The sequence below is a fragment of the Talpa europaea genome, assembly GCF_964194135.1.
Source record: "Talpa europaea genome assembly, chromosome: 13".
NCBI lineage: Eukaryota > Metazoa > Chordata > Mammalia > Eulipotyphla > Talpidae > Talpa > Talpa europaea.
Window position 1 is genome coordinate 34,227,566 of NC_140080.1, and position 25,666 is coordinate 34,253,231.

The 25,666-nt window shown below is 49.3% G+C and overlaps 1 protein-coding gene across 15 annotated transcripts in view; it reads left to right on the forward strand.

Annotated features, from left to right (window-relative positions):
- LOC311182688 (protocadherin alpha-C2) overlaps nt 1-25,666 on the forward strand; it is a gene marked incomplete at its 5' end in the record, with an annotated part of 214,278 nt that overhangs the window by 155,577 nt on the left and 33,035 nt on the right. For 12 of the 15 annotated variants that reach the window (XM_084251690.1, XM_084251687.1, XM_084251688.1 and 9 more), the window contains 2 exons: nt 11,120-11,178; nt 13,952-14,040. In XM_084251690.1, the coding sequence (XP_084107816.1) occupies nt 11,120-11,178; nt 13,952-14,040 (148 nt within the window). Of the gene's footprint in view, nt 1-615; nt 3,241-11,070; nt 11,179-13,951; nt 14,041-25,666 lie in introns of those variants that run through there. The other 3 variants (XM_084251676.1, XM_084251683.1, XM_084251677.1) reach the window with 3 other exon arrangements.

The following is a 25,666-nucleotide window of genomic DNA, read 5'->3' on the forward strand; positions in this document are numbered from 1 at the left end:
CCGCCCAGGTGCCGGTACTCTAAGGGCTTCAGTATTTTCCTAAACTGCGCTTGGAAATCTTCCTGGGGAGCTGGTCCCCCGCGTCCGAGAGACTTCGCGGCTGTTCCTAGAGCGTCTCCCTCCAGACGCGCGCGGCGGCCGGGCCGAGGCGGCGCAGGGGCCGCGCGGTGGGGGCGGGGAGGCAGGGAGTGGCCGCGCCCCGGCGGGCGGCGCGAGCGCGGGCCGGGGCGGCGGGGCCGGGGCGGCCGCGACGGAGCAGCCCGGGCCGCCGTCCTCGTCCTCCGCCTGGAGCGCGCCGCGAGGCCGACCCGCGAGCTCGCCTCCCCCTCCCGCCCCGCTTCCTCTCCCCTCCCCCGGGAGCGGCGGCGGCTGGAAACCGAGCCAGGCGGAGCGAGACCAGGCGAGCCGAGGAGCTGGGCGATGGGGCGGCAGCGGGAGCGGCGGGGCCGGGAGCCCTCCGGGGGGCCTGCGCGGGGAGCTGCCCCCGGCGTGTGCTAGCGCGTGAGCCGCGGGGAGCGGGCGCGGGGCGGCGCGAGCGGAGGCGGGGCCCGGGCGTGGAGCTCGGCCCGGGAAGCTGCTGCCTCCGGCCCTGCCCGGCGGCCGCGGCCGGCGGCGATGGAGCTGGCGGGCACCGGCCCCGGGGCGACAGGGCGTCCCCGCAGCCCGCCGCCCGTGCCCTGGCTGCTGCTGCCGCCCCTCCTGCTGCTGCTGCTGCTGCTGCTGCTGCAGCCGGGCCCAGCGGCCTCCCAGCTGCGGTACTCGGTGCCCGAGGAGCAGGCGCCCGGGGCGCTCGTGGGCAACGTGGCTCACGCGCTGGGGCTGGAGCTGCGGCGCCTGGGGCCGGGCTGCCTGCGCATCAACCATCAAGGGGCGCCCAGCCCGCGCTACCTGGAACTGGACCTGACCAGCGGAGCGCTCTTCGTCAACGAGCGCATTGACCGGGAGGCGCTGTGCGAGCAGCGGCCTCGCTGCCTGCTCAGCTTGGAAGTGCTGGCCCACAGCCCCGTGGCCGTGAGCGCCGTGGAGGTGGAGGTACTGGACATCAACGACAACTCGCCGCGCTTCCCGCGGCCGGACTACCAGCTGCGGGTCAGCGAGTCGGTGGCGCCTGGGGCGCGCTTTCACATAGAGAGCGCGCAGGACCCCGACGTGGGCGCCAACTCCGTGCAGACCTACGAGCTCAGCCCCAGCGAGCACTTCGAGCTGGACCTTAAGCCCCTGCAGGAGAACAGTAAGGTGCTGGAGCTGGTGCTGCGCAAGGGCCTAGACCGCGAGCAGGCAGTCTGGCACCACTTGGTCCTCACAGCCGTGGACGGGGGCCGCCCGGCCCGCTCCGGCACCGCTCAGATCTCCGTGCGCGTCCTGGACACGAATGACAATTCTCCTGCCTTCGACCAGTCCACTTACCGCGTCCAGCTTCGGGAGGACGCGCCCCCTGGCACATTGGTGGTGAAGCTGAATGCCTCTGACCCGGACGAGGGCTCCAATGGCGAGCTCAGGTACTCCTTGAGCAGCTACACGTCGGAACGGGAGAGGCAGCTCTTCAGCATCGACGCCAGCACAGGGGAAGTGCGGGTCAGTGGAGCGCTGGATTATGAGGAGGCCTCTTCCTACCAGATCTACGTGCAGGCGACTGACCGGGGGCCGGTGCCCATGGTGGGCCACTGCAAGGTGCTGGTGGACATCGTGGACGTGAATGATAATGCCCCGGAGGTGGCGCTCAGGGATCTGTACAGCCCGGTGCCTGAGGACGCTGCGCCCAACACCCTCGTGGCTCTTCTCAGTGTCAGCGACCAAGACTCAGGCTCCAACCAGAAGGTGAGTCTGAGCCTGCAGGCCACACTGCCTTTCCGGCTGAATGGCATCGGAAACTCCTACACCCTGGTCGTGAGTGGCCAGCTGGACCGGGAGCGGGTGGCGGCCTACAACATCACAGTGACAGCCGCTGATAACGGAGTGCCCCAGCTCACATCCCAGCGGACACTGCGCGTTGAAATCTCTGACATCAACGACAACCCACCCAGCTTCCTGGAGGACTCCTATTCCATCTATATCCAGGAGAACAATTTGCCAGGGGTGTCGCTCTGCACGGTGCAAGCCACAGACCCCGATGAAAGGGAGAACGCGGAGGTGACCTACTCCCTCCTGGAGAGGGAGGTTCAAGGGCTGCCTGTCACCTCCTATGTCTCCATTGACAGTGCCAGTGGCAGCCTTTATGCTGTCAATTCCTTTGACTACGAGAAGTTTCGGGAGTTCTATGTGATTGTGGAGGCCCAGGACAAGGGGAACCCACGGCTGAGCAGCACTGTGACGGCCAACGTGTACGTGGTGGACGTGAACGACCATGCCCCTCACATCCTGTACCCTACCTCAACCAACTCGTCAGCAGCCATTGAGATGGTGCCTCGAACTGCCCCTGCTGGCTACCTGGTCACCAAAGTCATAGCCATGGACTCAGACTCCGGGCAGAACGCCTGGCTCTTTTACCACCTGGCCCAGACATCTGACCTGGACCTCTTTAAAGTCGAGCTACACACAGGAGAAATTAGGACTACCAGGAAGATGGGCGATGAGAACGGGACCACTTTCAACTTGACAGTGGTGGTTCGAGACAATGGCGAGCCATCACTGTCGGCCTCTGTGGCCATTACCGTGGCTGTGGTGGACAGGGTTTCCAGAATCCTCCCTGACACTCAGAGACACGTGAAGAGTCCTCGGACATACTCAGAAATCACGCTCTACCTAATCATAGCATTAAGCACAGTGTCTTTTATATTTCTTTTGACAATCATTGTTCTGGGCATCATCAAGTGCTACCACTACACGGCGTACGGCACCACGTGCTGTGGAGGCTTCTGTGGCGTGAGGGAGCGGTGCCCCGCGGAACTGTACAAACAGGCCAATAACAACATCGATGCCAGGATCCCCCATGGCCTCAAAGTGCAGCCTCACTTCATTGAGGTGCGGGGCAATGGCTCCCTCACCAAGACCTACTGCTACAAGGCCTGTCTGACCGCAGGCTCAGGGAGTGACACTTTCATGTTTTACAACACGGGGGCACAGACAGGTCCAGGACCTGGGGGAGCCCAAGCCGCTGTGGGGGAGAGCAGGCACCTCACGGGACAGAGTGGGCAGAGCACCGGGAACCTGATTATCCTCAAAAATGAGGCTGTTTCTCAAAACGAGGTGAGAGAGTCAAGAGGTCCTCCACAGAGTTGTGCTTACCTACCTCCTCCCTCAGTATCACGTCGTTGGCTTTATTGTGTGTTTTGATGTTGAAAAATGACACTAGAGAATCATTTCACAATCCATTTTCTTTTCAGGTATGTGAAGGCTTGACCATAAAATTATTTGAGAACTGAGAATTAGTCATATATGTGGTGGTAAAGCAAAGCTCAGTAGAGAAATGGAACAGGCTTGAAAATAAGATGGGTAGTGGGGTGATGTTAAGAGATCAAAGGAGAAATAGCTTCTGCTGCATTAGCTACAGGAGAAGTTTGCTTTCTGGGGTGTTTCGTTTTGCCTTTCGTAAGCTGTGAGGCTTGTAGGACTGTGGTGGCCTTTTGGGCTTCTGTATGCTCTCCCTGTTTATACCTTGGGTTGTTTACAATGAAAATCATTCTTTCAGTTAACATGTCTAGTGATTGCACTGAACTAATGCAAAAGCATCTTCTGGAAAGTCAGGTCAGACATGATAAAGCCAGAGATTGTGGACCTCAACCTGAAGCCAAATTTACTTGGGCTGTCTGATGTGGTAACTCTCTGTAGAGGCGGTCGGGAAATGAATGATGGTAAGGTGGAGAGGCTAAGAACCCATTTGTCTGGTTGAGCCAGGGAGATATTTGGATGAATGGATTAGGGATATGAGGTTATGGTGAAGACCAGGACATGTTTGGTTTGGGGAGAAAGAGAAGGTAAAAGAACTATCCTACTAGTCCCCTTTTTTGGCATACCCTGAATTCACTGTAGGAGGATTTCTGTGCTTTTAGCTTGACTAAATATGTCTGTAATCTGATTTCCTGTTGACATTTCCTATGGTTTTGACTAGATATGAAGCAGCCTCTTCGTGTCTTTAAATTAAATAGCAAAATTTCAAACAACTACCTCAATATATTCCAAAATACACATTCATTTTCTGAACCTGAAATTTGGTTTGTAGTAGCTGCAAAGGCTTGGAAAGTAGGTGCTTTGCTGTACAGAAAGACGAGTGTTGATAAACACTCTGGTTTTAAGTGGACACAGACCAGCTCACTCAATGTTAGGAAGAATGTATATAAATTAGCGGCTGGGGCATGAACATGTGGGTGCATTTGTGTAGTGTTTATCTCTGTAAACATCCTTTGTGATACTTTAAACTTTATTTCAGAAGCCAAAATTTTGTCCCATAAAGAATGATAACTTTGTAGCTGGGGTTTTTAGAGCTACTACAAGATGAGTTAATAGTATTTGTTCCTCCCTCATATTTTGTGATGTATCTTCCTTGACATATTGCTGTCTTTCTAGTAATGTTCTTATTTTTACATTTTAAATTCATGTTACTCCTGGGGGGAAAATAATGATGAGCGTGGTGGGGGGGAGCTGAATTGAGAGATTTATTAGAAGAGCCTGGTATTGGTCAATGCTGAGCAGCCATAGGAGGCAGATTGCAGATTAAGAAAAATGGGGGAAAATCAAGGCATTCCAGAATGCCTTAGATCATAGCTTTTGGAAGCATGTAATAGGGCTTAACTTTAAATAAGGATGCTGTAGACATCTATTTAAATTCCTCTGAGGCGCTCTTGGGCCTGGGGTGAGCTGCAGGGGGTGAAGAGGCTTGGAGAGCTCAGCTTTGCCACCAGCTCTGAGCCGGAAGCCCTGAGGACTGGCACTCCAGCCCTCCCTCTCCCAGTCACAGCTTGGGGCAGTTTGATGAGTGAACTACTTCTGTCTTAAACTGACCTGTGTGTTAATGTGTTCTTTGCTACACGGACCTTTGATCTGGGGAGAAATTATGTCAGAAAAGTGCTGTTCTTGGGGAATTTTGCCAGGAGAGCATGTGATTTTAACAAAGGCTAAAATCTCCTGGACACTTTTGGAAATTCACTGTGGAGCCCTAAAGATCCACAGCTCCTTGTGGTTAGAGGGAGAGAGAGAATCACGTTGCCGGAGCCAGGCAAGATGGGAACAAAATCATTCAACTCTGAAAGTCATCGCTGCTAGATCCACCTGTTCAATTCCCATGTCAGGTTTTCTCTTTTCCCTACCTGTCACTGCAGCAGGCAGGAGGGTCTGGGGTGCCTGAATACCATGTGCCTGCATTCAGTGTAGAGGGGGGTTGGAAAGGATGAGTAAGGGAATTTGCACTCACTGACACCCTGCTATCTAAAGATACTCTGCTTTGCAATGTATGCACGGTTTCATTACCTGGAAGTCAGACATTAAATATTTATCAGCATCTAATGTATGAGGAAACCAACTCAGAGGGGCTAAGTAACATCCATAGTCACACTGTTAGGACACTTTAAGTTGTGTCTGTGCTTTTTGAATAGTATGACTAGGCAGAAATCCTGATGTTTATGCTCCTTTGGATCTAGCAGGCATTTAGGTTACCACTAATGCTGAAAAGAGGCTGCTTTTGGTAAAAGTAATTTCTTCCTTAGAAAGATGCAAATGGAGGATGAGTAAGTAAACATGTTACAGCCAAGCTAATGTGTTTTTATTTGTTTATTTGTTTCACCTGCAGCGCCTGTTAAACATCTTGTTCTTTCTCTGAGTTCACTCTGGCACACCCGTCTCTAATCTTTTGTGGTTTTACCCCCAGTGAGCTTATTTCACCAAGAGCCTCTTTGGGCAGTGAAGGTTTTAAAGTAACTATTTGGCATCAGGGCAGGATTTCTCTTTGGAGATTGCTGAAGTCCTGATGTTCCTCTCCAAGAAAATGAACCAAATCTACTCGTAGTCACTGTGTGGCTACTAATGAGTCATGTGCCTCAGTGGGGCCATTTAGCATGACTGGTGGAAAATGACAGAGCAGAATTGAGTTAAATCCTGTATTCATTTTTACTTATTTTAAAGTGATTTGTAGTCCCAAGTCTTCAATTATTTCTCCCATGGTGTGTGTATATTCACCCTAAAGCCAGATGTAGTGACCTGAAAGAGTTAAGCAGTGGCAGCTAATTTCGTTCTCCCAGGACAGACTTTCTATCTGGTGACCCTGTCCTGGATATAATTTACATGTAAAGTGACATGGTGATGAATTTACTCAAGCTGCACAATGGTCAGAATAGGCGAAGAAATTGTTTGTGAGTTTGCATTCTGGTGTTTGGTTCTCTGATGCTTCTTTTGAGTGGGTGGGGCTGTTTTGTTTCACCATGCCTCACTGGCTAGAGGGCTGTTCTGAGAAAAGACTTATTTTCTTTGGTCTGATAATATAATAATTTCTTCAAATTACCTCCTTCCTCCCATCTACAGATCTGCTGAGCCAGATGAATTAGGGCTGATTCTTTTCTGTCTCTTTATCTTGCACATACTCTGACTGATGAAGAAATCTATTTATTGTGCTTGAATGTCATTGGCCTACCCTTTCCCCCACCCAGGAGTGAGCCATCACATGGGCATCTGGTCTACCTCAGAAGGCTCTGCAGGGACACAGCCTGGCATATTATAAATTGTCTATTGGCATGTTGTCTGCTTGACAGAATAACAGAGTCAATTCTGGATACTTGCTTTGGTTGACCACCAGATTTTGCTCTCAGTGAAAAGTCAGAATGATGTCAGTTTGACAGTGTTTGAGGGAAAAATCACTGTCACTAAGCCCAGGGGCTTGACTTTAATTGGGATTTACAAGGGTCTTTGAATGTGACTTCTGTAGGACTTCACCTGGTTCAGTGTTACAGTGTATGTTATAGTCTGGGTATAAATGTAGCTTTTTCATATAATATTTTGGAGCATTATCAAATCTAGAATTATGCTTTCAAAAATCAAAGATCAAGATGATTCCTTAGCAATGTTTTAAATATGCTAGCCTAGAAATTACACAAGTTCTTTCAAGAATTTGAACTTGACAAATGCAAAGAAATATCTGACTTTGCAAAAATGAAGAGAAATGTTGGTTCCTTGGCACATAAGCAACATCAGTTCCTTCCTGGTCTTGTAGGGTCAGAACTCTGGGCTCCAGGAAAGCAAAACTGTGAGTGAGGGAGTAACTGCTGTGCTAGCAGGCTATGCAGCCAGAATTAAGCAAACCTAGCATTTTCTGTTGTACTGGAATCCATTAGGTATGTTTTAAAGTTATGTTTATTTTCCTGCTTTATGGATTAGTGTTGCAAATAACTGCTTTCAGAGGTATTTCACCCAGAACTTTCTCTTATTGTCTATTCATTGTGACTTACTGCAAGATGAATATGTAATATGAGTATTTTAACATAATATTCCCTTTTGTCTATTGACCAATACTTTATGTATTTATTTCCTATTGCTTTGCAACAAACTACCACAAATTAGTGGTTAAAGAAAACACTCATTTATTATCCTCGAGTCCTACACCTTACAACTGAGCTAGCCCTCTGCTCCTGTTTACCGGGTTGATTTTCCTGTTTTCTGAATCAGCATGCCAGCTGGGCTGAGTTCCTTTCTGGAGCCTCTGAAGGAGAAGCCACATTCAAGATATTCAGGTTGTTGGCAGAATTCAGTTCTTTGAGGACTGAGATTCCTGTTGACTGACTGTTGGCTGGAGGTCACTCTCTCTCCCACTGGTTGTGCCCAGGTCCCTTGCCTCATGCCCTCCTTCCTCCACAATGAGAATCTTCTCCCATGGAATCCCTGTCATGCTTCAAATCTCTCTGCTTTCTGTTTCTGATTGAAAGGGCTCATGTGGTTAGGTCCACCCACCCAGATGAGCTCCCTTTCTTAAAGCCACTGTGCCAGTAACAGGGAGCCATGGAGAGAGACCCATCACAGTCACAGCCTGGGACATTGTGTGAGCCACATAAGTGACAGTGTGGGGATCTTGGGGACATCTTAGGTTCCTGTCTTCATAGTTTCTACTGGTGCTCACAAAATAAAAAATTTGCAGGGGATACATCCTAACATATTAAGGAAAGAGAGATGCAACATGTAGTCTTGTTTTTCAGAGAGCCATTTATTGGCAGTCAACGTGGATTTCCGTGGTCAGAAGATAGTGGGTTTCACTGAGTCATCCTGTGAGTTTGTGAATGGCATAGGTAGGGTGTTTTTACCTGCTTTATTTTAAATCTATCCTGGAAGAGGTGATTCACCTTTTGGTAGCTCAAATATTCTATGGTGCAAATAATAATTAATACCATTACAAGATAAGTCAGATTATTGCTCTGATTTTGATAGAAACATAAATGGGTTATTGTTCATAGTAATACCATCTCACCCAGATGGACTCCCTAGTTCTGCATTTGGAGTGACTGTTCTCAAAAGAACTAAACTTTGAAACATCACCAGACTGGGGCTTTGCACCACTAGAAATTAAGCAGAGTCCTGAGATATCCATGCAGGCAGCAGAGAACTAAGTCACACTCCGGGAATTTGTCCCAGCCCAGGACAGGTCTTGCTGTGTGAGGTGTATCAGCAATGAGCCATTCAGCTGGTATTTTCCCCCAGGTTTAAGTTTGGGTGAAACCTATGTACATTTTATTACTTTGATCTTTGTATCATTTTTAAAAATAAATCACTATCTGGGAATCTCAGAAGTAAGAAGAGAAAAACAGCTGCTTCATGTATATGTATTTACAATGCCAACATGTTAGGGCACCCTAAATATGACTGTGAGCACCCTAAATATGACTTATTGCCTCCCCAATAAGGCAAGTCACTAAATCTTCTTAAAGCTCCAGATTTCTCATTTTTCTACTTTGAGTACAGTTATATATGCCCTAGCATGATAGTTTATTAATCAAAATATTTTTAAAACCCACCAGATACCTGAACCCGTATAGGCTCTGAGGATACTATTGGCTGTGCTGTGACTGTCTGGGGACAAGTAGCATGTTTGGCCAACACAGCAGGTAGAACCCCTTTTCAGAGAGTTTGTGGTGCAGCCCAGATATTGGGGTGTTCGCAGTGCTGTGTGGAATGCTCATCCTGCTGTCTGCTATTGTGTGGATACTTAAAACATTTTCATTTCTTCCCATTTTTCCTGTCTTACTGCATTAAGACATCATAATTATTCTGGCAAATGAATCTGGGGAGTATCTGGTTGCTGGTGGATTTATGTAGAAGATGGCAGCATAGCAAATTAAATGTGTTGTTGTGGAGGTGAGGTTGTGTATGAGCCGAGTTTCCTGGTCAGTCCCAGAACTGTGTTTTTCAGCAAAATGAGGCTGGTGATTTCATTCCAAAGATCAAGCTGCAGCAGTTTTCATCCTGGATGTCACCTAGTCAGAAAAACTGGCAGCACTTACCCCACAGATGTCTCAGTCTTTCTCGAAGGAACGTTCTCACAGTTGACACTAGTGCCGCTGATGGTCAGGGATGGTAAGGGTGACATCATTGATGAACAAAAAATCATTTTCAGGTTTACAATTTGCAACAGTTTTCTCTTTTGTTCCCCTGGCAGAAAATGGGAGCCCTTTGGTTCATTGATGCTGCTTTATAGGAGGCTTCCATAGCATTTTGTGAGGTGGAAAACCAAGAATGAGGGAACCGGCATGTTCATGCCAGCAGAGTGCAGGGCACGGAGGGCGGTGAGCGCCCTGGGGTGTTTTCTGAACCTTGACATTGGTAAATCCTTGAATTCTGTGTTGCCATCCCATAGGCTGGAAGTTGAGCTGCTAGTTGCTTCTTCCCTGTTGAGAGGAAGCTGGTTTATGAAATGCTGTGCATCCTTGAATGAACTGTGAGGATGACAGGGGAAAACGGACATTTCTCTGAAACAGTTAATTAGTTTCGCTGTGGCTTTGTAGCCACTAGATCTCATCATTATAATCTGCAGGAAAATATAAAATACAGCCTCCATCTCCCTAGGTTTTCATATCTCAATTTTTTGCTGACTGATTTAAGACAGTGATGGTGACCGAGTTCATCCCCACTGATTTCCGAGTAGCCTCCCTTCAGCAAGTAACTCCCCAAGCCGTCTTAGGTGCCCATATTTCCCTCTGTCCTCTACTTTGGAGTGGCATTTGGGGACAGCCCGAGGCAGGTCCTGCTGGCCCGTGAGTGACCAGGAATTGAGTGAGGAGGCTGAGCATGAGGAGGGGGCAGGGAGCGAGTACAGGTCAGTGAAAAGGATTATGCAGCAAGGCAAGATCAAGCCCCGCCTTGTTTGTTTCCCTCTCTGCCCTGCGGAGGAGGCGGTGACCGGTGCAGCCGCGCGGGTCGAGCCAGGCTTGCTGCGGCTCCGGAACCAGCGCGGCCGCAGACCGCAGTGTCCGCAGTGCAGCCCGCGCTGGCCGCGCACCCAAGCGGAGCGGGCTCCGACTCCACACAGGCATGTTCCCCCAATGGGGCGCTTGAGGGCAAACCCAACAAAAGCTTTTCTGTCTCCAACCTGCCTGCCTGTCCCCTCTATAGAGCTGCTAGACTTAACACAGCCTGCGGGGGCCCGGGCTGGGCCTCAGCATGGTTAAACCGGCTTTCCCGGCTGTTCGTTCTGTGCAAAGACCCTGATGGGCCCCTTGACTTCTCACTAAAGCGGCTACACAGGCACTTACTGCGGCTTTGGTTCCACATCACCCAAGTGAAGTGAATATTACAGTAGAGAGTCATGTGAATTTTTTGGTTTCCTAGTGCACATCCAAGTTGTGTGTGCATTGTGCTGTAGTCTGCTAAGTGAGCAACAGCATCGTGTCTGAATACACCATCCAGGCCTCAATTAAATGTGACCCAGAAACAGGAAGTTGAGCACGTGCTGCTGGAACAGTGGCGCTGGTAGACTTGCTCTGTGCTAGGGGACCATGAACCTGCAGTTTGCAAAAACGTGTACACTAAAGTGAAGCGCAGTAAAACGAGGGATGGGTGTAAATGCCATCATCTCAGGGTCCCACGTGAAACAGCTCCTACCATACTTCTTTCAGTTGCATGGAAATATTTAAGAATTAACTAATCAGTTAACATCCTCCCCAGGAGCCCTCTGCTTTGCCATAGTAACAAAGGCTTTTTTGTGATTTTGCAGCCTCGACAGCCCAACCCTGACTGGCGTTACTCTGCCTCCCTGAGAGCTGGAATGCACAGGTATGTACCCCTCTTCTTTGAGGCTGAAGCAACTTGAACTTTGTGTGGCTCAAATAGAGCAAACTGTCAAGACTGAGCTTCAGCTCCTTTGCCAGGGGAGGACATTTATTTTTGTCTGTGTCTGTTCCTTGAAACACTGGGACTGGTCAGTGCCAAATGCTTATCAAGCACTTGCAAATTAGAGTCCCCCTAAAATCACTAGGACAGGCTGCTCTGTACTCTCTTATCCAAATGTCTATAAGGAAGTAATTCCAGCATCCTTTATCCCCTTTCCACCTGAATTTTCTGTCCTCTTAAAAACTGTAATTAATCCTGATGCTTTTTATACAAGCAAAATACAGCATGAATAAATCTTGGATTTAGTGAAAGAATTTCATGGTTACCAGAGGAAAGGGGGGAGAAGGAGGAAGAGAATTAGGGGGCGAGCCAGATGGAGTATTGGCACAGATGGTTTGTGGGGGGTGGATCATGTGCACACATGGAAGAGCAAAACTGTAACCCCCAAGATTAAAAGAAAAATATTGATGCTTTTGGACTTGACTGCGTTGAGTGGTGGTTGTACTCACGCTGTCTACCTTGGCTTCCTGTCCCATGTTGCCTGTTATAGCCCGTCAGCCACAGTAATTGGTGATTATTCTTGTTCATGTTTACCCCCATTAGAATCACTTGATCTTTTCCATCTTGTTGCTATCTTATTGCCATCAAGGGCCTGGGCTCTTCAGAGGATGACCCTGTGTTAGGGCCCCTTATTGAATATCTTGAGACCAAATCTAGCTTACTTTAAATTAACCTAAAATAATAGCATTTCTCTAAGACTCAGATTAAATATAATTTGCTTCCCCTGCTTTGTCTCTTTGACAGTAATTGATTAACTATCATTAGCCCCAGAGCTGATCTAGCATCCATGTCATAGGGTCAAATAAAAGATTCATTATTTGTGAGTGTCTTTGGACATGAAATAAGGAGGACCAGAAAACTAATGATCATTATCACCAAAAGGACTTAATCTTAAAGAAGAAATAAAATCCAAACTTAACCCCCACAAAATACCTGGGCAACTGTTAAGTAGCTCTTCACTAAACCCAGATTACTTTCTAATGAGCATACTTTCAAAGTACATGTTGAGTTAATGAAAAATTAGTTCTAACCCATTAAAAATGCATTCGATGAAAATAAATTAATATTCTCAAGCATTACATTATAAATTGAGCAGAAATTATATCGGGTGTGCTTTCTGAAAGAGAAGCAATAGTTTAAAGAATGAAGATTAGTAGTTGGCTTGCTGACATATTGGAACCTGAATCATAATTTTAGGCTGAAACACTCGTGTGGAGGCCAGAATACTCTTTGTGGGAAGGAATTCTACATATGTGTTAGAGACCAGCGTAGGCTTTCACCCTTATCTGAGCTGGCTCATAGAGCCACTCGGTAGGAATAAACCTGGTTTACAAACCAGGTTTCCTTCCCAGTTGAATTAGTGCTTTACTGGAAAAGTGTCAAAACATCTGAAAAAACTACAGTGAAGTAAAACACTAAAAAAATCACCCCTTTTACCCATTAAAAAAAAATCTAATGAGTACATAGACATGCAAGCATTGGACATGTAGGAAACACACATCCTTCTCTCACACATGCCTGGTTTCCCGGCCTTTCCAGTCTGGGACATCACGGAACTCTTCCTTAGAAAATTCTGCTTTGAGCTGAACTGGTTCCAAGGTAGTGTCACTTTCACAGTGATCCAGACTGAACCATATCACTTGCTGGTAGGATCCAGGAACACCTCGAAGATATTAATATTTGGGGGAAAAAAAGAATATTCTAAGGTGGAGGGGAGAACAGCAACAGGGCAGAGCATAGTGTGTGATTTTCCTCTAGAGACGTTGTTTGAAGGTCAAGAGTGAGAGACGGCCTTCCCACAGTAGTTCAAGATGGCAGTGTGTTATCTCAGTAGGTTAATTTGCAAGATGAACCGATGTCTAGTTTAAAAGGGTCCTCATTTTGGCGAAGGCTCTCATGCTTATTTACTCTGAGGGTCCCATTTACTCCTCCCTCCATCCATCCACCAAATACTTGAGGCTCTAGTATGTATGTGCACTAGCTGTGTAGAAATGAACGTGATGCCTGCACTCTGAACATTGCATGTTTTCTGTCTCTGCTTACTAAGAAGGGGCTACCTGGTCATGCTGATCTAATCGTTTCTGAGATGGGCTTGGTGGGTGGGTGGGTAGAAGGTCTCCCTCGTCCCAGAAAAAGCCTGGTGCACCACCTATGAGTAAAAGATAGAGAGAGAAACAGAAAATACAGTTAGGAATTAATTGGGTATTCAAGCTGGAATAATACTACAGTTAGCACAAATAATTCCAGTGTGTTTCCCTCTTTGCTATACAGAAGCCAGAAATGAGAGAGCCAGCAGGAGAGGCTTGGGCCTTTGAGCACAAGCTCTGCTCCTCTGCTTCAGCAGTAAGATGTTAAAATGGCATCAGCCCTCTGATGGGCTTCCCGTTAGATTTAGTGAGCACCAGATGACATTAATGAAAACCAAAATTGCCAGAGAGATAAAACATGTTTATTGTCTGAGTGGCGCAGCGGGCAGCAAGTCAGCAGTGCTTTGGCGGTTCACGCCAGGTCACTGCTCAGCAGAAATGTCTGCAGCGCCAGCGCTATGGAGGGTGAGCCGCGGCCCTTCCTCCGGAGCCGTGAGCACTGCGTGAGGGTGGGAGGAAACCTGGAAGGCATTTCTGTCTCACTGCATCCTGGGTCCTGTGTTTCTCAGCTCCGTGCACCTGGAGGAGGCTGGCATTCTGCGGGCTGGCCCTGGAGGGCCTGATCAGCAGTGGCCAACGGTATCCAGTGCGACACCAGGTAAGGAGCAGTGTTTCTACCTTCCTGCTCGGGTTCTGCAAAGCAATCAGATGGCCTGTTTTTCTAAGACCAGTAATATTAACAAGACACTTTTTTTTTTTTTCATTTCTCTTCTGACCGCCACTGACGTCCTTACATGATTTCCTACTTAACATCCTTCAAGGGTTGAAAAGATAATGGATGGGTGTGTGCAAAGTTGTCGTCACAAGTAGCAAGGTACCTTTCAAATGCTTAGTCTGTGGCCTCGTGGGCTGAGATGACACTGTTAGCAAAGGCCTTTGGGTTGAAGACGATGGCGAGAGCCATTCACGTCCTAAGCGTAAGGGAGACAGGTAATAGGTAGATTGGTAGGAAAAAGCGAAGAGGTTTCTCAGGGAAGTGGCCAGTTATCGGAATCACCCTTTTTTACTTCAAGTCAGAGTCCGAGCCATTTCTTTCACTGCTGTGCAGGCTCGCTGTTAGCCGAACCGTCTGCCTCATGGTTCCTGGCTTGGGACCGGTGGGGTCCAATTCCTAATCTAAGCTTTGGGAAAAAGACACTCTAACAGGCTGGATCAAAACCTCAGTGGCTGCATACACATAGGATAATTGTTTTCATTTTAATTTCCTCTTTTTTTTTTAATTTGTTTTTGCATAGAAGAACTGGGGTGTAGGCCAGAGGTACAGGGGATGAGAGGATTCACCAGAGACAGAGTGGGGAACAGAATAGGCAAAATGACTGAAATACACTGCTGAGGGGAGCAGCAGGCAAGACAGGAGAGGTCTGCTGCACCATGTGGGTCAGCTCCCTCGCTGGGGATTGAACTCAGACTGTCGTGGTAGTAGCGGTGACACTTAACCTGTAGGCCACCAGGGAGGCACCCAGTTTCATATGATGAAATCACATGGCCCCCAGGGTCATGTGATGAAGATATGGCTTTGGAGGCTCATCCCTGTGGCATTTTTCAGAAACAGCAGGAGATGGGTCACAGAGACTATAGCTGGTGCCTGCCACAGCCCACTAAATCATGTGATGATAGTTAATAATTACTGAGCCGTAATATACCCAGACACTGTGCCAAGTACATTACATGTGTTACCTCATTTATTCCTCATGACTATTGCAAGAGATTTATCTATTTTTACATATGAGAAACTGCAGACAGAGAGGTTAAGAAACATCCCCAAAGTCATGGAGCTAATAAATGGCAGGGGTAAAAATTCAAACCCATGTGTGTCTAGCTCCAAGTCCAAGCACATCTAGCACTTAAGTGTATAGCATGGCCAGTTTGCAAGAATCCATTCAAATTCAGATCCACACATACATAGATAACAGATGACATAAGTGTGTGTGTAAAAAGTTCCTTCCAAAAATAATGAGGTGCCTTTCAAATGCTTCGGCTGTCCTAGCAACATGTGCAGCTAAGGGCCCAGTTTTCCTGGCAACTCTAAGGGCTTTCATTGATTCTAATCAGCCAGCATTTGCTATTTATGAATGTTGCTTAATTCAAGTAAAAGTCACAGTTGTTGGGGGGAAAAAGCACACATTAAAGCAATTCATTAGAGAGCTAATATTGCCAGATGGCAAGGGGAGGAACATAAAATAGTTCATTGACAAATCCACAACCCCAGTGCCAACGATGGAGTGAAGAAGTGATGGAGGAGGAGATGGGTCTGGACTGCGAAGGACTGCGGGGTAGTGGGGGGCGTCTAGAAAGGTGAGGACCACTCACTCAAAGCAGCTACGTGAAGTCTTGCCCTGGAGCCTGACTTCCTTTCAGGGATTTTCTTGTTCTCGTAGAGGCCCTGTAGCCCAGTCTGGTGAAACAAGAACTAACTTCGAATAATTCTTTCTTTCCTTGATGCTGGTTGGCGCATGTTCTTAGGCAAATGTGAGACAGAACTGGCTGTGGTGATGTCATCTGCCCCCTGCCCAGGTCTCTCCATCAGATTCAGATGACTGGTAGGAGGCACTTGGGGAGGGAGCCCCTGTCATCCCCTCCCCCACGGGCCCTCCTCTCTTGGGTGGTCCTTCGGGTGCAGGACTGTGTCTGGCTGCTGACTTGGGGCTCATAGTCCTTTTGGCCTGAGCCAGGTGTTCCCTGGGGTGACCGTGCCATACTTTTCAGCATAATTCCACCCCGGTGATAGGAAGTTAAAGAAATTCCTCTCTGCCCCCTGCTCTGTCCTTTTGGCAATCTTAGGGTTTAGGACTCAAAATGTGTTCTGCATTTTGTGGAGGGAATATGGTGTAAAGATTAAGATGATGATTGGATGGAGTCAGATCTCAGTGGGTTACTAATCCCAAACTTGCCCGGTGAGCGCAAGCGAATTGTTGAAATTCATGTTTTCTTTCTTTTTTAAAAATTTATTTATTTATGCACACAAGAGCTGGGGTGTTGGCTGGGATAGGGGGTGTGTGTGTGAAAGAGGATTCACCAGAGACAGAGTGAGGAGCAGAACAGGTGGATCTACTGAAACACACTGCTGAGGGGAGCAGCAGGCGAGACAGGAGAGGTCTGCTGTGCCATGTGGGTAGATTCCTAGCCAGGGATGGAACTCGTGCTGAAGTGGCTGTGGATAGTTTCATAGTGCTGAAACTTAACCCCTTATTCCATCGGGGATGCCTCTAAATTCATGTTTTCCTTTTTTTTTTTTTTTTAAAGATTTATTATTTATGCATACAAGAGCTGGGGTACAGGCCAGAGATGCAGGGGGTGACAGGATTCACCAGAGACAGAGTGGGGAGCAGAACAGGCAGACTGACTGAAATGCACTGCTGAGGGTTGCTTCGCCATCTGGGTTGCCCCCTGGCCGGCCAGGGATCGAACTCTGTGCTGCAGAGGCTGCGGACTGCTTCATAGTGTGGTGCTTAACCCTTTGCACCACCAGGGAGGCCCATAAATTCATGTTTTCTTAACAGCTAACTGTAAATTGGTACAGTGATAATAAGGCCTATCTTGTTAAGTTGCCATGAGAACTAAGAAAGAAGAGCTGAATGCTGGCTTGACATACAGGATTAATAATATCTAGTCTTACTTGTTTGTGGGACACTTTGGTGTAATCTGTAATACATCTTTGCTGATAATATGGAGCTCAGAATTCAGTGGCTCCCGTTTCTAGGCCCAGGTTTAGGGTTTTGGAGGTTTTGCAGATCAGCCTGGCATCTTCACAGTCCAGTCAGCTCAGCTGCCCACTGGAGGGTTAGAACAGGAGGGTTTATTAGTTCTCCCTGAAGAAAAGGAAAATGTATCCCAAGCAACCCAGTCCCAAGTAGAGTCTGCCTTACTGATGCTCTCGTCCTGAGTGCTCCCTGATGGAGGTGCAGTTGCTTCCAGAAGGCTCCTCCTGTGCCCACTCCTCCTGTGTCTCTTGACACCCGAGTCCCTCCCCACAACCAGCTCCTTCTCAGACCAACGCTGCCGGCCGCAGGTGGCAGGTAGGGACCTATGGAGCCTCCTTCACATGTGTTCCTTGCAGCTGTTTTTCCTCCATGGATGAATTCTTTGGCTTTCACACTATACTGTTCAGTCATTTTCACGAAAGCTTAGGATAAGAAGCCATGCTTTGAAGGGAGTGATGACATATTACAGGGGATGCTTCCTGCACCACCACAAATAAGTCAGTCACTGAGTCGGTTCATCCTGATGGCTGGGCTCTTTGTCCAGCTTCCCCCTGCCCTGTGAGAGCAAACCCAAAGTACAGGGGCCTTAGCAGCTTCCGGTGAGACTGAGCAGCAAAGGAAAATGAGCTGACCAGGGAGTGTGGCACAGCCACAGCTGCTGATTGGGGGGCAGGGGGCGGAGGGCATGAAGGGCCAGTCCTTCATGTGGGTGACACTGACGTTCTCTATGTGAATGCTCTGGAGAGGATTTAACAAGTGCCCTCCTGGGGCCAGTTCCTAGAGGGAACCCCAAGAGGTTCTAGAGACTGCCCTGCCTTCCAAGGAGTTGGCTTGGCTCCAGGGTGCCAGGCTACTGTGTTGTCTCCTACTGGTTTTTCCAGGTTCCTCTTTGGACTATTCATGGGATGTCGGGACTTAGCTAAGGTGACACCAGTTATTTTTGGAGTGAGAGATACTCACTGTTTACAAAAGAATTCTGGCGATTCCGAAATGCACAGCCTTGTGAAAGGTAAGGTTGTAACTTGTCAAGCAGGACCCCAGGGGATCCAGGACTAAAGGGTGAAGGATCATTTAGGTAGGTGAGGCAACCAAGGCTGTGAGACTTGGGGCAAGAGGCTTCCTGTGGAGGCCAGACAGTGGTTCTCAAAGTGCAGTTTCCTGGAGCAGCAGCACCAACTGTACCTGTCGAATCAGAAATTCTTAGGTGGGGCCCAGTGATCTGTGTTTTAAAAAGCTCCTCCATGTGTCCCTGTTGTACCCAAAGTTCAACAACTGGTCTAGAGTGGAGAGTAAATATTCCTGAGATCTGCTGTTGTTGATGGCTCAAAAACCATACTGGGAAGGCAGTTGCTTCCCCAGCCTTGCTGCTCAGCAGCGCTGATGGCTGTGACCTCAGGTGTGGGGCAGAGCACCCCTCCCATGAATTTGGGCTCTGCCACACTACAGTTCCACATCCAGGGGATGTTGCTTACCTTTTCACACTACCTGTTTCTTTCTCTGTAAACTGGAGATAACAGTAGCTTCTGCCTCCAGGGCTGTAGCAAGAATTAATTGAGACAATCTACACCTTGCAGAGCTTGAGAATAGTGTTTAGTGAGGAGGAACTAGTATGATTTTTCAAGGTATGAATTTATCCCTCACCTTCAGAATGTAGGCCTGAGATGTTCTGTGTAGTCTCTGTGGGGAGGCTTTATTATAGAGAAGATTTTTTTTAAAGTGCTGTCTTTTTGTGTCCTTAGGGGGTTGCTTTTGCCCTGGGTCACCACGCCCACTCACTCTGGAAAACAGATGCAGTTTCTGTGCCCTGGTTTTATAGGGGGATTCGTGGTCAGATTTGAGTTGGGATTTCTTACCTCTGACAAAATCAACTCCCTGGGGAGGGCCTGATCTCCAGGCCTTGAGTGTTTGGGGTCCACTTAGGAGAACTGCCCATGTGAATTTTTCCTCTTTATGAGTGAGTGTGGCCACAGGCCTTGTTGGAGAATGTAGAAAGCCTGCTGCTCGCTCACCTGCTCACCCTGCACGGCCTCTGTTGCCATGGCAATGGCAGCCCTGGAGGGGTGTGATATCCTTACTAGGCTGAACAATCAAATCGGGGGTGTCTTTGAGGGGCCAGCCACCTGCATGCTCCCCTTCCATCTCAGCCCAGGTGGGCTTAGCAGTCTCTAGCTGGGGATAAGCATCCTTGTCAGATGTGCTGCCACTTTCTGGGCATGTGGAACTCATCATGTATGTTGGGGTTCTCTATGTAGATTATGGGGTACATTCTGGACTGGCCTGGAGGGAGGAAAAGGATTCCACTGAGGAGAAGCCATGAAGCCTTGGTGGCTCCAGCCGTCAGTTGCCCCTTGGTCTCCTTGGAAGAACACTCTGCACCGTCTATTTTTTAATTTTTTTAAGATTTATTTATACATACAAGAACTGGGGTTCAGGCCAGAGGTGTGGAGGGTGAATGGATTCACCAGAGACAGAGTAGGGAACAGAACAGGCAGATCTACTGAAATACAGTGCTTAGGGGAGAAGCGGGTGAGTGAGGAGAGGTCTGCTGTGCCATGTGGGTAGCTCCCTGCCCGGGGATCAAACTTGTGCTGCAGTGGCTGCAGATTGCTTCACAGGTTGCATCCTAACCCCTTGTGCCACCAGGGAGGCCCCAGAAAAACTTGGTTTTGCAGTGGTTATTCACCTTGCTGTCGAGAAGGTCTTTGCCTAAGCTGGAGAAACAAGGTCAGGTCAAGTTCTGGGGGCCTCTCCAGAAGGGTCATGAGGGAGCTGAGTGCCAGGAGGCCTGGAGACCAGCGTGTGGCCTGGAGAGCAGCCTCCATTTGCTTCAGTGCTTGGCGCTCTTTACCAACTATTAGAAAAGGGAGAGGGAGTAAGATGGATGCTGTTCTGCTCGGCCCAGCAGCCCCTCCTGGAGCAGCCTGTCCCTGAAGGAGTGGGCTGGGTGAAGGTGGTCCTCAGGGTGACAACACCAAAGGAAGTAAGGGACACAGGGGTGTTTGTGCTGGTAGTAAAACAGGAAGTTGAGAGCTTTGTAGGACTCAGTCTGTCAAGGGTTAGCATGGAGACAGTAGCTGCTGAGTCCCAAAGAGGGCCTCCAGGTTATAACTGCTGTTTAATGTAAAAACCACCAGAGAAACTTAAAAATTAGATAATGCCTTTATAAAAGTCTGAACCAATGTTGCTGATGGCCTGAAAGTCTGCCGGCGTGGGCTGATCCACGGGCCACGCCTGTGTCCTGAGCTGCTGCTCATGAGCATCATGAGGAGTAAGGTGACACCCCAGTCTTCTTTCTCATCTTTTTTGACCCTACGTCATAGATGCTGCTTACCCAAGACACATACATGGGTCACATCTGTCCCCATATCACCGTGGGGTCACGAAAGCTAAGCAAAGCCAGAACCTCAGCCAGTGTGAGCAACTGATGCTGGAGGTGCCCCCAGCTGCAAGTCGGGAGTTTAGGGGGGAGCAGAGCAGCAACAGCCCCCCAGCCCTGGGCCTGGCTGTGTGTTCGATGGGGAGCCGTGGGGAAGCGTATATGCCATGGGGCCTTTGGGTTGAAGTTGCAAAGTTTTTAAATCCAGTGCTGTTGTCCCCCGAGTTTGTAGAAATAGTCTTTTTGAACAAGAGAAAGGAAGACTTAATAATAGCTGTGACCTGAGGGCTGTGCTGAGGCGAGTATTTCACATGTGTCATGTACTTAAACGAGAGGGAAGGAAGTTCCTCTTCCCGCATTTAGATAAGGAAATTGAGGCTCGGAGGGATGAAGGGGCTTCCTCACATGCAGACATATCTAAGGTATTTTGCTCTTTGATATTCTCAGCATCAAGTATAGCGTCTAGTGCGCAGTGGTGCTTAATAATGTTCGTGTAATTCATTAATGAGTGACAATGGCAAAGGCAGTTTCAGAACCCACTCGGCGGAGCCCTGGGGCCTGCCTAATGGGTAGGTGGCGGCGAGGAGCGGCCTGGTCACTGAGCTTCAGGCTGACTGGAGGGGCCCATGTTCATCTCCATGGTAACTGCTGTCATGAGTGACCACACCTGTGCAGCCTAGAAACAACCCAAATTTACTCTTACTCTTTGGAGGCCAGAAGTCCCAACGTGGATTTTGCTGAGCTAAAATCACGGTGTGATCTTGTCACTATGTAACAGGGATTCGTTTTTCTTTAGTTTTCGTTAACACCTTCCTCATTTCCCCCCAAGTCTTCACTGGCTGCCCCATCAGCACCCACATTGCTACCATCTGCCTGCTCAGGACATTTAGGTGATCCCTGACCACGCACGTTTTCCACCCTGTGTCCCTCGCTGTTTTCTGAGGCCTCTTCATCAGAGCCACTACTGTCTGTATTTCTAGCAATAGGTAGTCTACATTTCTAAAACAGGTAGAGGTGACCGAGGCACTTTCTCTCATTCACTTTCTCACAGAAATCTTCCAGGCCCTGCCCATCGCCCAATTCCAAAGCCCCTTCTCCCTGTTCAGTTATCTGTGACAGCACCCCTACTTCCAGGTGTGAAGTCTGCGTGCATTTCCTGGGGTGTGAAGTCTGGGGTGGCTGTCACAGTAACTACTGTCCAGAGGGCGCAGGCCAGTGCGTATTTATTATCTTATATTCGTGGGAATCAAGTCCAGAATGGACCTCAATGGGCCAAAATCAAGGTGGCTGCAGAGCTGCCTTCCTCTGGAGGCCTTTGGGAATCTGTTTCCTTGCTTTATTGAGCTGCCTTTCTGGGCTCCTGGCTCCTTCTGGCATCTTCAAAGCCTGCAGCAGAACCTCTGCAGGAGCCTGTGGCTCTCCTGCCTCCCTTTCTCCCTTAAAAGGACCCCTGCGATTACATCGGGCCCACCTGCATGTCCTGGGATTAGTCATGGCTGTGAAATCTCTTGTGTCATGATCACAGATGCCAGGAAATAGGGCGCAGGTCTCTTAGCCTATTCCTCTACCATATTATTTCTCTTTCACGTTCCGTGAGGGGTGCGTGCATGCGTGCGTGTGTGTGCATTTCAGCAGAGGGCGAAGGTAAATCAGGGAGCGTGTTAGGACCATGAGGGGGTGTCGTCAGTGTGGGCTATACGTAATTGTCAGAAGTTTGGTGCGGCCTAATTCATTACTCCCTTTCCCTCCAGATCCTAACTGTTGACACAAGAGGCCACCTGAGGGATGGGGTTCAGATTCAGGCTCATTATTGGTAAACATGGTGCCATTTGTGACTGGCCATTCACATGATCAAAATGTATTTCTCACAGTTGTTTGGTCTTTCTCCAGGGTTCCTGGCTTACAGTTCCTAAAACTCTTGGAATTTCCTACGTGATAGGAGCTATAAAGGGATCTTTTGTCATGTTAATGAAATGACTTTTGGAAATTTCCTAAGTACAGGGCTGGGTGCCAGTGAGCCAATCCTGTGAATTGGGGGTTGAAACTCTCAGCCTTGATTTAACCCGTCATCCCTACATAATGAAGCCGCCCTGCAAATCCACAAGGACAGGGTTTGGAGAACTTCTGGGTTGGTGAACACGTGCCCTCATATATCTCTTTCCTCTGCTTGTTTCTGGGTTATATCCTTCACAAGTAGGCTGGATAAGCTGGTGATCCAGGAAATCAAATGCGTCTCTGAGTTCTGTGAGCTACTCTAGCAAATTAGTTGAACCGGAAGAGGTGATCACAGGGACCTCTGATTTACAGCAGGCTGGTCAGAAGCACAGATAACAACTTGGACTTGTGGTTGGTGTCTGAAGTCTGAAGTGGGGGTGGGGGGGTGGGAGGAGGTCAATGAAACCTCCATCCTGTACCCCTTGGTCAGAAGCTCAGGTAACAGACTGGGCCTGCATCTGAAGGGGGTCGGCAGCCTGTGCAACTGAACCCTTAACCTGCGAACCCTAGGCGGCGGCTCTCCGGGCAGACAGTGTCGATTATAGCGGAATTTTAGAACGCCCACCTGGTGGCCCAAGAACTGCTTGATTCCCCACCTGCCCCCCATTGAAAATTGGGTCCAGGAACTCAAAAGAGTTGGTCTGGAGAATATGACAGGGCCTCCAGCCTCCCAAATGCAAGGGAAGGGAACCAAGAATGCAGACCTCGGCCTTGGTGAAGGGGGACAGCTCCTGGTTTGGGGAGCAGAGGCCGAGCTAGAGCAGAGGAGGACTCGGGAGCCGCGGGTGGAGAGGGGGGCCGCTGCTGCCCACTGGCCCAGTCCAGAGGCAGTGTCCCGAAGACCTGGCTTATGGTCCTCCCCCGAGCAGATGCACACCTTTTCCTTCTCAGGAGAAGGAAGTTGCTGGCACTAGAGGCGAGAGCTCCCTTCCCAGCGTGGTCCCCCAGCGGGTGGAGCCTGGTGTGCCGGGGGCTCCTCTGTGAGCGGAGAGGGGTATGTCTCCACAGTGCCAGCGCACCCCCTGCTAAGGGCGGAGGGACATAGCTCTGTCCCAGGCTTCAGTGTGTGTTTCCAAGATTAGGGGAGCAACTCAGGGAGCACAGCCCTCTGGGTCACCCCCAGGCTGCAGGGCACTGTAGGAGAAGAGCCGCCGCCCGCAGGGTGGGGCCAGGAGCCCGGCGTCAGGGTGAAGGGAAAGCAGATGCATGTTTTTAAACCAGGCTTTCCTGAAGAAGAATGTGCAGAGCCTAATTGGGGTGCGCATGCGTGTTGGGGGCTGTGTAACTTGGGGGGAACATTGGTAAGGATTCCTAAATCCCACTTGCTTTTCCGCAGCGCTCGTGGGGTGGGGGCCGGGGCAAGGAGCTTGTGGACACCTGTGCACTTAGGATTCGTTTTCAGGAATATTTTGTATCATGAAAATGTTCTCACGCCAGCTGCCTCCACGAGACCCAACAAGCTGGACATTTCCAAAGCCTCGGGCACCCTAGCAGGGCGGGTCAGAAAATAACTGGCCCCCCCCCCCCCCCCGCAAGCCTCTGACATTGATCAGGCATGGGATCCGCACAGGCCCCTCCTGGAGACCAGCACCCCCTTGCAGCCCTTGTGCCACCACGTGTCCCTCGCGGAGGTCCCTGTCGGCAGCCCGCGGTGTGTGTGCTCAGTGATCAATGTCACGCACGTTTCTTTATTGGACCAAATAGAAATGGACTCTAAATATTTGCCTTGGGGAGATTTCTTTAGGGAGGATGAGCGCTTCAGTAGCTCTTTCCAAATCTAGGGATTTAGAGGTATAAATTGGCTTCTTTGGTCTTTTCTCGCTCTGGGTTACCACCTCGCCTCCAGGATATTAGCTTTCTAAATGGTGCAACTTGAAGGGCACTAGAAAAACCACTTGCAGGCTGGGCCCTGCAGTTCCATCATTACCCAGCACTAGGCACGCTCTTTCACCTTCATTCATTCATTCATTCATGTTCCCTCCTTTCACCCCCACCCCATGCACAAAAAGTACTCTGTCCAGGGGTGTTTTTCCTTGGCTTGGCTTCAGGATAGAATTTGGTTGGAACCTTCTGTATAGTCATTAAACATTAATGATGACCTACGTAAGGCCAGTCTCTATTCTAGATGAAGCATATATAAACAGTCCTGTCCTCATGATATGGTGGGGGGTACTGGTGGGCAGAATGAGGGGCACCCTGGGATCCCCTAACCTGCACACTCTAAATGGGTTCTACCATCTACCCCATAAGGAAAAACATACTCTTTGTGCATAAGACCTTCAATAGAAAATAACTTTAATACAATTAGGTGTGCAATAGCGAGAAGAAAAGGGATATAGTTAAAATAGTTTCCCCATGAAACTATTACCCCAAGTTACCCATTCCCTGGTGGGGCAACGCCCAGCCAAACAGTTTTGGCTCAAAGCAAGGCCACTGAGGCCCAAAAGTCTGTGACAAGTCCAAGGACCTTCTGTGGGGACCCATAGGGAAGGGGCAGAAGGAGCCAGACAAGTCTAGAAGGAAAAGAGCAAAATCAAAACCCAAGTCAGGATAAAGGCTGCCATTGTCAGCTTCCCCCGGATTTCTCACCCACGTCTCTGTCTCTTTCAAGTGTCTCCTGCCATGTCCCCCAAGTCCCTGGTGCAAGTCCAAGGCCGAGAAGCAAGTGCGGCGGCTTCTTTACATGTCTCTCTGCCGCACGTGCCTCCTCCGAGTCCTTCTCCCAGTCTCTCTTAACTTCTCATTGCTCAGCCCCACCCCTCCTTGGGTGCAGCGGGGAACCTGGAACGTCCCCTTCCTATGGCTATCACGCTGCTACAAGTGGACTCACCTCTCCTGAAAGGACCTCCCTTCTCACAGGGAACAGTACATGCACAAAGTAAGAGAAGAGCAGGCCCTGGGGGAACAGAGAGTGTGTGTGATGGACCAGGGTCATGTGGGGATCAGGACTACCAGGAAATTTGATCAGAAAGGCAGACTGGGGCCAGGTTTCATAAGGCCTTTCCAAATCCTGCTAAAGAACTTGTAGTTTCGGGCTTCCCCGGTGGCGCAGCGGTTGAGGGCTTGGTTGCGAAGCTGCCCGCGGCCTCTGCCGCGCCGGTTCGATCCCCGGCTGCTCCCCGGCCACCAGAGGAGGGTCCCACATGGCGCGC